Source organism: Bombina bombina, chromosome 6, assembly GCF_027579735.1.
Source record: "Bombina bombina isolate aBomBom1 chromosome 6, aBomBom1.pri, whole genome shotgun sequence".
In the NCBI taxonomy this organism is placed as follows: Eukaryota; Metazoa; Chordata; class Amphibia; order Anura; family Bombinatoridae; genus Bombina; species Bombina bombina.
In genome coordinates, this window is record NC_069504.1 from 282,816,320 (window position 1) to 282,829,509 (window position 13,190).

The 13,190-nt window shown below is 37.6% G+C and overlaps 1 protein-coding gene across 5 annotated transcripts in view; it reads right to left on the reverse strand.

Moving 5' to 3' along the window:
- Window positions 1-11,572, reverse strand: part of VEZT (vezatin, adherens junctions transmembrane protein) — a 227,366-nt gene extending 215,794 nt beyond the window's left edge. For 4 of the 5 annotated variants that reach the window (XM_053716889.1, XM_053716887.1, XM_053716888.1 and 1 more), the window contains exon 1: window positions 11,492-11,572. In XM_053716889.1, the coding sequence (XP_053572864.1) occupies window positions 11,492-11,527 (36 nt within the window). In that variant the 5' untranslated portion in view covers window positions 11,528-11,572. Of the gene's footprint in view, window positions 1-11,347; window positions 11,458-11,491 lie in introns of those variants that run through there. The other variant, XM_053716890.1, reaches the window with a different exon arrangement.
- Between the last annotated feature and the right edge of the window lie 1,618 nt (window positions 11,573-13,190).

Sequence of the window (13,190 nt, forward strand, 5' to 3'; positions counted from 1 at the left end):
CCCGGATGAAAAGTCTGCCGACTTAGAAAATCCGCCTCCCAGTTCTCTACTCCTGGGATATGGATAGCTGAGAGATGGCAAGAGTCAACCTCTGCCCATAGAATTATCTTGGAAACCTCCATCATTGCCAGGGGACTCCTTGTTCCCCCCTGATGGTTGATATAGGCTACAGTCGTGATATTGTCCGACTGAAATCTGATGAACTTGGCCGCAGCTAGTTGAGGCCAAGCCTGAAGAGCATTGAATATCGCTCTTAGTTCCAGAATGTTTATCGGAAGGAGGGCTTCCTCCTGAGCTTTGATATCCTGACTTCTGTCAGAAAAAAATTCATTTCTACTGAATCTATCAGAACTCTTTTCTATGTTCACTTTCCACCCGTGAGACCTCAGAAAGGCCAGAACAATGTCCGTATGGGACTTTGCGATTTGAAAAGTCGACGCCTGAATCAGAATGTCGTCTAGGTAAGGGGCTACCGCTATGCCCCGCGGCCTTAGAACCGCCAGAAGGGACCCTAGAACCTTCGTAAAGATTCTTGGTGCCTTGGCTAACCCGAAGGGAAGAGCCACAAACTGGTAATGCCTGTCTAGGAAGGCGAACCTGAGGAACTGATGATGATCTATGTGAATCGGAATGTGGAGATAAGCATCCTTTAAGTCCACGGTAGTCATATATTGACCCTCCTGGATCATAGGGAGGATGGTTCGGATTGTCTCCATCTTAAAGGATGAGACCCTGAGAAATTTGTTTAGGATCTTGAGATCCAAGATAGGTCTGCAAGTTCCCTCTTTTTTGGGAACTATAAACAGGTTTGAATAGAAACCCAGCCCCTGTTCCTCTCTTGGAACTGGGTGGATCGCTCCCATAACCAGTAGGTCTTGAACGCAACTTAAGAATGCCTCTCTCTTTATCTGGTTTACAGATAGTTGTGAGAGATGAAATCTCCCCTTTGGAGATGAAGCTTTGAATTCCACAAGATATCCCTGGGAAACAATCTCTAGTGCCCAGGGATCCTGGACGTCTCTTGCCCAAGCCTGGGCGAAGAGAGAAAGTCTGCCCCCGACTAGATCCGGTCCCGGATCGGGGGCTACTCCTTCATGCTGTCTTAGAGGCAGCTGCAGGTTTCTTGGCCTGCTTTCCCTTGTTCCAAGCCTGGTTAGGTCTCCAGACTGATTTGGACTGGGCGAAATTTCCCTCTTGTTTTGTATTACAGGAAACTGAAGCTGCGCCACTCTTGAAGTTTCGAAAGGAACGAAAATTATTCTGTTTGGTCCTTAACTTATTGGACCTATCCTGAGGAAGGGCGTGACCTTTACCTCCAGTAATATCAGAAATGATCTCCTTCAGACCAGGCCCGAATAGGGTCTGTCCCTTGAAGGGGATATTAAGAAGCTTAGACTTTGAAGTAACGTCTGCTGACCAGGACTTAAGCCATAGCGCCCTACGCACCAAAATGGCAAAACCTGAATTCATAGCAGTTAGCTTGGTTAAATGAAAAACGGCGTCAGAAATAAAGGAATTAGCTAACTTAAGAGCTTTAATCCTGTCTAGAATATCGTCTAACAGGGTCTCCACCTGCAGAGCCTCCTCAAGAGACTCGAACCAAAAAGCCGCTGCAGCAGTAACTGGGGCAATGCATGCAAGAGGCTGGAGAATAAAACCTTGATGTATAAAATTTTTCTTAAGGAGACCCTTTGAATTTTTTACAGTGTGTGTAAGGGACTAAAGCAACATTGCACCCCCTTGCAAATGGATGATTAACCCCTTAGGCCCCAAACCAGATTTAAAAAACGTTAAAAAACGTTAAAAGACATTTGAGCACCTTGCCACAGCTCTGCTGAGGCTCCTACCTGCCCTTAAATACGATTTTGTGCAGAAATAAACCCCTTGTAATGGTCCTCAGATGCCAGAGGACTCCTCTAGGGAAGCTAGATGTCTCAGTCTGAATTAAAACTGTGCATCTACAGCGCTAAAATAGGCCCCTCCCACCATGTACTGGATGTCTGAGGGGCCTTAAGAAAATACTCCTAGGAGTAACTGACTAGCCATGTGGAAACTAGGCCCCAAATAAAGAGTTATCTCCCTCAGAGAAAAAACGGCCTATTTATGAAATCATGTAAACGTTTTGTCACTAAGTAATATGAGTATTAACATGATCCCAGTTGCTGTTAAATCACTGCATCAGGCTTACCTCAAATACACAAGGCTCTGTCAGCATTTTCTAGAACTTATTCATCTCTCTAGAAATAAAAATACTGAACATACCTCAAAGCAGGTAATCTGCAGACCGTTCCCCCAACTGAAGTTTTCCCATACTCTTCAGTTATGTGTGAGAACAGCAATGGACCTTAGTTACAAACCGCTAAGATCATCAAACCTCCAGGCAGAACTCTTCTTCTAATTTCTGCCTGAGAGTAAAACAGTACAACGCCGGTACCGTTTAAAATTAATAAACTCTTGATTGAAGGTAAAACTACACTAAGTCACCACATATCTCTTGATACTTCCTATCTTGTCGAGAGTTGCAAGAGAATGACTGGAGGTGGGGGTTAGGGGAGGAGCTATATAGACAGCTCTGCTGTGGGTGTCCTCTTGCAACTTCCTGTTGGGAAGGAGAATATCCCACAAGTAATGGATGAACCCGTGGACTGGATACACCTTACAAGAGAAATATAAACCCCTATATCAGGTCTGTGTGTGTGTACACATACATATTTTTTTTTTTTTACATGAATCACCCCATCCCCGACAAATGCATCTCAAAACAGTTTACCAAGAAGATAGGTGTTTTGCATTGTAAGAAGAAAAATTTTCATTAGATTACATTAACACACGTAACCATTTGAACTTGAAGCATGCAAAAAAAATGAAAATGACTGTAAATATAGCACTGTGTCCTTAACAAACAGTAAATGAAAAGGAATAAAGCCAGGGCTCCCTGGTTCCTGAATTTGTCAAACCCTCCACTAGAAAAACAAAAATATCTAAAGAAATCTGATTAAAAGTTTGCGTTCTGCCCAGGGCCTTTTTAGTGGGCGCATCACCCGGCTGATTTTACTGACCACCCGGCTAAAACTGAAGCCAATATTAAGCTAGCAGTAGTTTATATTATATGTTTTAAATATTTGTGACTCAAATAATCATTTAATCAATTTATGTTACATTATGCAATTAATATGTGCTTTCATTAGCTTAAAGGGATACTAAACCCATTTTTTTCTTTAATGATTCAGATAGAGCATGCAATTTTAAGCAATTTTTAAATTTACTCCTACTATCAACTTTTCTTAGTTCTCTTGCTATCTTTATTTAAAAAGTAGCAATTTAAAGCTTAGGAGACAGCCCATTTTAGGTTCAGCACCCTGGATAGCGCTTGCTTATTGGTGGCTACAGTTAGCAAACCAATAAGCAAGCATAACGCAGGTTCTCAACTAAAAGTGGGCCGGTTCTTAAGCTTTACATTCCTGCTTTTTAAATAAAGATAGTAACAGAACAAAGAAAAAATGATAGTGATGCACCGAAATAGAAATTCAGGACCAAAACCAAAAATGTATTTTTTTCAAATGTATTTAACCCCTTAAAGACCACCGCACTTTTCCATTTTCTGAACGTTTGGGACCAAGGTATTTTTACATTTCTGCGGTGTTTGTGTTTAGCTGTAATTTTCCTCTTACTCATTTACTGTACCCACACATATTATATACCGTTTTTCTCGCCATTAAATGGACTTTCTAAAGATACCATTATTTTCATCATATCTTATAATTTACTAGAATTTTTTTTTATAAAATATGAGGACAAAATGGAAAAAAAAAAAACACTTTTTCTAACTTTGACCCCCAAAATCTGTTACACATCTACAACAACCAAAAAACAACCATGCTAAATAGTTTCTAAATTTGTCCTGAGTTTAGAAATACCCAATGTTTACATGTGCTTTGCTTTTTTTGCAAGTTATAGGGCAATAAATACAGGTAGCACTTTGCTATTTCCAAACCACTTTTTTTCAAAATTAGCGATAGTTACATTGGGACACTGATATCTTTCAGGAATCCCTGAATATCACTTGACATGTGTAAATTTTGTTTTTAGAAGACATCCCAAAATATTGATCTAGGCCCATTTTGGTATATTTCATGCCACCATTTCACCACCAAATGCGATCAAATAAAAAAAATCGTTCACTTTTTCACAAACTTTAGGTTTCTCACTGAAATTATTTACAAACAGCTTGTTCAATTATGGCACAAATGGTTGTAAATGCTTCTCTGGGATCCCCTTTGTTCAGAAATAGCAGACATATATGACTTTGGCGTTGCTTTTTGGCAATTAGAAGGCCACTAAATGCCGCTGCGAACCACATTTGTATTAAGCCCAGCAGTGAAGGGGTTAATTATGTAGCTTGTAGGGAGCTTGCAGGGTTAATTTTAGCTTTAGTGTAGACATCAGCCTCCCACCTGACACATCACACCCCCTGATCCCTCCCAAAAAGCTCTCTTTCCTCCCCCACCCCACAATTGTCCCCGCCATCTTAAGTACTTGCAGAAAGTCTGCCAGTACTAAAATAAAATGGTTTTTTTTGTTTTGTTTTTAACAAAAACATTATTCTGCTGTGTAGGATCCCCCTTAGCCCCCAACCTCCCTGAACCCCCCCAAACAGCTCTCTAACCCTCCCCCTCTACCTTATTGTGCGCCATCTTGGGTACTGGCAGCTGTCTGCCAATACCCAGTTTGCCATAAAATGTTTTTTATTTTTACATATTTTTCCATAGTGTAGCTGCCCCCCCTCAATAAACCAACCCACCCCCTCCCAGATCCCTTAGATAAAAATTTCCTCCCTCCTCTCTCTTCCACTTTATCGTACAATTATGCCATAGTGTAGTGTTCCCACCCGCCCCCATGCACGCCCGTGCGCGCTCCCGGCGTCCCAGAACGTGATCCAGCCCCCCCTCTGTCGCACAACCCCCATCGATGGCCGCCCATCCACCTCCCTGCAATGGCTCCCATCAACGATCGTGGCCAAAAAGAGTGGCTCTTTCTGCATCGTATGGCTAAAAATTTTTATTGCAGGATGCCTATATATCGAGGCATCACTGCAATAACATGAAAACGTCTGGAAGCGATCAGGATCGCTTCCACCGCTTGAAAACACTAACGATGTACGGGTACGTCCTTGGTCGTTAACGACCGTTTTTTGTAGGACGTACCCTGTACGTCGTTGGCCCCTTGAAAATATATTTTTTTTTTTTTGCATAATTAGATTATTTAATGAATGAATCGAAAATTGAAAAAAAAACTGTAAGCCAAAAAAATAAAATAACCACACTTTTATTGAAAGTAACACTAAAAATGGACAAAACAAATCTTAAAACAATAATATGCTACACAATAATTTTACCAAGAAAAAAAAAACAAGCAAAAAAAAAACAATGCCATTTTCGCCCTAAATTTTTCTGCATTCCTACTTAAAAAACAATATTAAATACCAATATACTGTATTATTCTGTATTTAGTTCTGTGTAACAGAATCAGATTTAAAAGTTTTTTTTTAACAATAATCCCAATAAAGTATAGTCCTAGAAAACTATTATTAAATGCAAAACAGTAAGTCAAGTAATGAACTCAAACAGCAGCTCTAGGCTAGCATCAAATTTGAAATATGCTACACAATAATTTTACCGAAAATAACAGGCAAAAAAATGAAAAACAAAAATTACCGAAAATGCAATTTTTGGCCGAAACGTTTCTGTGGCCGAAATTTCGGTGCATCCCTAAATATTTATAATAGGAGTAAATTAGAGAGTTGCTTAAAATTGCATGCTCTGTCTGAATCATTACAGAAAAAAAATATTCTTGCATGAAAAAAGGTCAAGTGTAAGCTTATGATCTGCAGGCACATTCTCTCCACATGCATAAGTGTAGAAATGTTTTTCTTCAAGACAGGAATAATACATTAAAATAGCTATATTTTAATAAAAACATAACATATTCTTTAAAATGATATACAAATACAAAATAAAAATGTTAGATCATGTCATTATTGCACTATAACTTTATATAACTGTCTGATTAAAGGGAAACTAAAGTCAAATTAAACTTTTGTGACTCAGAAAGAGCATGCAGATTTAGGAGACTTTCCTATTAACTTCCGTTATCACATTTTGCCCAGTCTTTTTATATGCACACACCAGCTCCTACTGAGCATATGCACAAGTTCACAGTGTACACATATACTAGCCTGTGATTGGCTGAAGGCTGGCACATGATACAGTCCAGCAAATGGGGGAAAAGGAAAGTTTGTCAGAAAAAATCTACTGCTTATTTGAAATTCAGAGTAAAGTGTTATTGCATTGTCTTTTTATTATGCAATTCTACTGTATTTACAGTCTATTAAACACATAGTTATAGTTAGCTCCAGAGCAGTACTGCTCTATTGGGCGATAGCTCAAAACAACTGGTGAACCAACAAGAGGAAAAAAATATATGTAGCCACAAATCACCAAGCTAGCTCCCAGTAATATAAGATATATACATATTATTTTTCAACAAAGGAAACTAAGAGAACAAATGTGTTTTGAAAATAGAAGTTAATTTATAATGGTCTTAAAATGACATGCTGTATTTGAATCATGCAAGTTAAATTTTGCCTTTCTCCATACGTTGCAAAGTGCATTAAAAGTGCTGATTTGTCTTTAGGAGAAAATATAGGTTTGGAATAAACAAATGGCTCAGTAGCATAGAAGCATTTGATAAATGTTTTGTACTGGAACAATTATTGCATCAGCATTAACTATTTTTGGGGACAGGCTATAAAAAATGTGTACAACACAATTTACGATCCAGGATTCTATTTTCATATACACAAAGGATCATTCATAAATGCAATAACCCATTACTTTAGCTTATTATTAAAGAAAGGTCTTTAATTTTCCTTTGATTTTATTACAATCCTTCAGCTGCTTTTTACAATCCCCATGCACTCGTTTTTGGGGGGTTTTTGGAATAGAAGATTTTTAGTTTTGCAAGAACACACTCACAAAAAAACATTAACAATTATATTTGCATTTTCTTATTTTCCAAATCCATATACATTTGTATTAACATTTATACCTTATCTCACATACAATTCCATATAAATAGAACAGATAAACAATAGTTTCACGTTGCTTTGGCTGCTAGATCTAAAACGCATCCAGCATGTGATCACAATCTTTTCATATCATAAATTAAAAGGGGCATAAAAGTTAAAAAAATGACACAATCTAATCTGTTAGCGCATGTCATTTTACGACTATCGACCCTGCTTCTACTGTGTGCTTAACCCCCGCAAAGGGTTTAAAGGGACATTAAACTGATGAGTACAACTACAGTAGCTGGGTTACTACTCACCATTTCTTTGGTTGTCCTCCTGTGCCTGCAGCTGTGTTCAGAGTCATTATCTTATTTAACAACACACAATTATTAGCTAATGAATCTGTGCATCTTCACACTGGGAGCCATCATCTTGGAGCTTATATTTGTTATTTAACTTTTAAACTGTGCAAAACCTGCAAAAATGTAACGCTTCTGCTCTCTATTATGTGAGCTAAACTGAAGTGAAAAGTGCAGTTGTCAAAAAGTCAGTGACATAGATCTGTGAAAGTGCGCTGCTTCTGTCACATGATGCAACAATACACAAGGTACAAGATGGTGGCGCCCAGTATAAGATGCTGAGCTTTCCTAACTGGATTCTGAGTTAAAATAAGAGAACGGCTTTAAAGAGAGCTGGCAGGTACAAACAGTAGACGTCCAGCTCCAGACCCGCAGTTCACTGCTGATCCCCAGAAGGAACCCACTACTGATCCAATCACCAGCACTAGTCGCACGACTCAGATGTGTAACTAGCATTGCTGATTGGATCAGAAGCAGGTTCCACTCAGGACCAGCAGCGCATCCGGGGAGTTTCGACAGGAAATCCATGTAGGTACAAACCATGCTCACCAATGCGGTATGACTGGCTTGAGAAAGGCTCGAATGGGCTGAAATGCGTTGCCATCTTTTGGATCATTTTTCCTGAAATGTAATCTCGCATTGGTGGACGTGGTTTGTAGCGGCACAGATTCCTGCAGCTCAGCTTGAAGCTTTCTTGTTGAAACTCCCCGGATCAAAAGTGGAGACAACTGCAGAGGGTGAGGACATCAGGCAGTAAATTGCTTAGAAGAAAGCAGTGCAGCCTGAAGGAATCTCCAGTCGCAGCAGAAAGACCGTAAGTGGAAACTAAACACCCGCTGCATACTTTGAATAATAATATTGGAGCATAAAGAGTACTACAAATACTTAAAGTGAAAGTCAACCCTAGCGTTGTGAAAAGCTAGGATTGACTATTGAAACAAATAATGGGACTTACACCTCTTAGCCAATAGCCGTGTGGTAAATCTGGCTTGTCTCCCTGTGGCGCTGAATTTCACGCACGCTATTTGCTAAGAGGTGAAAACATCACCTCTTAGCAAAACAGCGATCTGCCGTGGGCTGCCTTAGCTCTGAACAGCGAATGCTTGAAACAAATAAAGGAGCTTTCTGCACAAAGTATGTTATACTTCATAAAAAAGTACCCTATATTTGTTTCAATAGTCAATGCTAACATTTCACAATCTTGATATCAACCAATAGATACTGTGTTTGTTTTTTTAAAGAAACATATTAAGAGAGTTCTCTCGCTCTTTTTTTTAAAAACACAGAAACTACTGTCCAAAGATATTTTTATATAGCATGCATGATATGGACTCTTGAATTTTATAAATAAAAACATTTCAAATTGAGGAGTATCTAAAATAAACAATGTCTATTACTTACCTATACTTTTTATATATTTTTTAATGGAAAGATTTTAAGCCTATTTTAGAGGCGCACATGTTTAAATTGTTTTGTGTAGATGTGGATTTTGCTTTCAGGTCATTAGGATTAGCTGTCTTTAGTGTTGTTTAATCTAAGGTTTTTTTCAGCGCAAGATATTGTAACCAGTAACTAACATTATTATACGAAATCCCTAGAAGGCTGTTGCATCTGCCATCATGGATGCATATTTTTTATTTAATTAGTACATGGTGATAGCTCTTAAATGAATAAACAACGTTCTATTATATGTTAACAATGCATTTTAATGTGTCAACTATATAATCTAGAAGAGTCCTACAACTTTTTTTTTTTAGTTTAATTGGCTGAGGGTGGTTTAGTCACCCACAATGCAACTGACTGCCCAACCCAATTGCTTTTCAACAGCATGCGCCCTTAAATCCTGCCACACATGCAATCCACTCTTTATATGCGGCAGCACTGAGGATCCTGCGCTACTGAAACCCAATTAGGGTGGGTGGTTGCCTTGTGGTATGTTTAACATATAGTAATTAAAATGTAATAATTAAATAGCTATAAAACCTTTAATGCAAAACTTTATATATGGGGGTTTATTTTCTCCTTTACTATTTCTTGAAATAAAACAGAGAAAGTTGAGAAGTATGAGGTTTCTATTTTTAGAAGTTTCCCAAACTTTGGGACACAAATGTTTGTTTACCATATGATTTCCTGAAGTGGAGTGTGAGGAAGTCAAATATTTTTATTAAGAATTTATATATTTATTCAATAAAAACAAGTTACTATCTGTAATAAAATATTCACTATTTCAATTGAGATTCAAAACAATTATTTTTTTTTTTTAGAGGGGGCGGTTATACTGGCTATTTTGCACACTGTAATCTAATTACTAGTTTAATCTGTTTTATGTATCTGCATTTATTTTTTACCATGAATCAGTGTCATTGTGTACCCCTGTTTATGTACCCAGCACTACAAAATATGAGATCAATGCCAAAAATCACTATCATTTATGTGACAAACCCAAAATTATATTGTTATTAACTGTAATATACAGACAAATTCTATAGCTATGGGTATATGAATATGGGGTACAAAATGAAACACAAATAAGGAACCTTAAATGCAGAACTTCATTATATGTTTAAAGAAACATGAAACCCAATTTTTTCTTTCATGATTTAGAAAGAGCATGCAATTTTAAACAACTTTCTAATTTACTTCAATTATCTATTTTGCTTCATTCTCTTGATATTCTTTGCTGAAAAGCATATCTAGATAGGCTTAGTAGCTGCTGATTGGTGGCTGCACATAGATGCTGCGTGTGATTGGCTCACCCATGCACATTGCTATTTCTTCAGCAAAGAATATTTAAAGAATGAAGCAAATTAGATAATATAACTAAATTGGAAAGCTGTTTAAAATTGTACTCTCTACCGGAATCATGAAAGAAAATGTTTGGGTTTAGTGTCCCTTTAAGTTCACTCCACTCCAAATATGTCATATCTATTTTCACCCTGTTACAAATAAATTTAACAGACACTACTCCAGTGCCAGGCTAATCTGTTACATAACATACGGGGAAAGCCTGATATTAGATAAAGCAACAGACTTTAAGCTGAGCGATAAAGGGTGAAGCACCTTGAACAACTGAGCACACCTATTCATCATTTTTTTTTTTTTTTTAATTTTTAGAAATATTTATAAAAAAAGGACAAAAGATACTGTAATTTGCTATAGAAAATAACAAGAGCTGAATATTGGGTAAATTATAGCATGCATTCAAAAGTAGCAAAAATAAAAATACAATGACACATTTTCTTAAAGGTTAAGTATACACCCATTTTTATTTAACTGCATGTGATAGACATTACTATAAAGAAGAATATGCACAGATACTGAATCCAGCATAAAACCTTCTAAAAACTTACTTAGAAGCTCCCAATTTAGCATTGTTGATGATATTAGCATGGGACACCCACTGGAAGGGGCTGAGAGCAGAACCTCCCCCCTCCCATGCATATGAAAAGACAAACAGAAGCAAACTGAAGTCTGTAGACATCAGTATACATCTAAAACTTTAGGGCTTGGTTAGGAGCACAATGTTATTTAAAAACACACCCAGATGGCCTATATAAATCATGGATCATCTACAAAACATTTATGCAAAGAAGAATCTATTGTACAATGTCCCTTTAAGCCGCTGATTATCAAATACCATATCTGAAGTCTGTAAATAAATAAATTACTCTCATATTTTTTAAAATAAAATGATCTGCCTTATACTTAAATGAAAGTCATTCTCCTGCACAATGTATAGGCTACAAATCACCATGCACAATAATAAAGGAGGTTCTGTGGCCACCGTGTATGCATGTCAGCATGCAGCCTGTAAAGCAGGTCATGCACACCATTAAGGGAAATACATGACACATGGACAATAAAATATACACTTGCAGGTTGTAATAAAATAAAAATTATGATGATTTGATCCTATTACCTCCACACCTGTCATGCAGACTGATCACAGAGGACACATGAAGCACTAGTCTTGCCTCCTGTGCCCAGAACACAAGATACCAATGGGCAGCGCCGTACCCACACACCCAGTAGCTGAAGGTGAAGATCAGCTATTGTCACCCACCTCAAACACCACTTCTTCGTCAAACTCCGCAGTCATTGCTGTCCGCCATGCCACTCGCGCAGCACTCTGGGAAATGAAGTGTTTAGGATGATATCACTTTGTGTTCTACAGTAAGTAGAAAACTACAACCCCCATATGCCCGTACGAAAAATACATCTTAGCCTGTCAGAGTAGAGAATGTCAAGAGGAGAGTCACAAGATGGGAAGGGTTCCCGTCTGTTTGGATACATCAGTATCGAAATTGTTAGTATCGTTTGTTAGTATCGTTTTTATTAATATGTTAACATTAACAAAATATTTTATATGGTAAAATTCAGATACAATGGAAACATCAAACATGCTGTAGGTGATTAGGCGAACATGTATTAACTAGTACACATCCTAGCACTTGCACAAAAATAAAAAAATAAGTTGGAAGTGATGGCCATTCAGAAAAGTATATTTATAATATACCCACTAAGCAAAATATAAAAAAATGACAAAATAGATGGATATTGCAGATTTTAAAATATATGTATAGTAAATATTGAAGCCCAACACATAGTATTATCTTGAGATTGTAAAATTCCAAGTTATTTTTCGCTTTTATGATTGTTATATATGTAAAGTGTATATAATATACCTCTGATATAATATATAATGCACCTCTCTGATGAAGCGCATGTACACATGCGTGAAACGCGTTAGATAAAAGGAGCTTTGTCTACCTGTTGTCTCCTACTTAAATAATTCCATGGTTGCACTAAGACAGGGTCAGAATGTTTGGGGGTTGGGTGTTTAGTGCTTGGAGGGGGAGACAAGGTAGCCTGGCAATGGTTGAAAAACACAGGTACATACATTATAGTGTGACCTACTGTTGGTGGAACAGAGAAGGGAGGCAGGAGATTCAGGGTTGGGTGAGTATCCAGGACCAGGTATGTGATAGTACCAGGTACAGTATGTGATACCTAATGTGGTGTCAAAGTAATATGGGAGTGGAGTAGGTGGTTCAGATGGACAGTAAGTCTGGTCCTGGGATAGTCCTGGTCCTGGGATGAGTCTGGGAAGAGTTGATGGGCAAAAATTGAATTATTGTCTCTCTACTCTTAGTGCAGTGCAAATGTTTTGTATACTAAAATAGATACATGTAATAATGTCATTTTGTTATCACCAGACTGTAGGTTTTCTCATTTCAGAGCCATCATCAGAAATACTGATTGTAATGTAAACCCAAGTATGTTTATCTTATCTCTGTTTTGGCTTAAAGTGAGAAGCAACTGGTCCCCTGCACTGATCTGCGAAAGCATTATGTAGCATATAGCAGGGTCAAAGAAACTTTACCATTTTATTTAAAGGGACACTGAACCCAAATTGTTTTCTTTCCTGATTCAGATAGAGCATGACATTTTAAGCAACTTTCTAATTTTACTCCTATTATCAAATTTTCTTTATTCTCTTGGTATCTTTATTTGAAATGCAAAAATGTAAGTTTAGATGCCTGCCCATTTTTGGTGAACAACCTGGGTTGTCCTTGCTGATTGGTGGATAAATTCATCCACCAATAAAAAAAAGTGCTGTCCAGAGTCCTGAACCAAGAAAAAAAGCTTAGATGCCTTCTTTTTCAAATAAAGATAGCAAGAGAACGAAGAAAAATTGATAATAAGAGTAAATTAGAAAGTTGCTTAACATTGCATGCTCTATCTGAATCACAAAAGAAAAA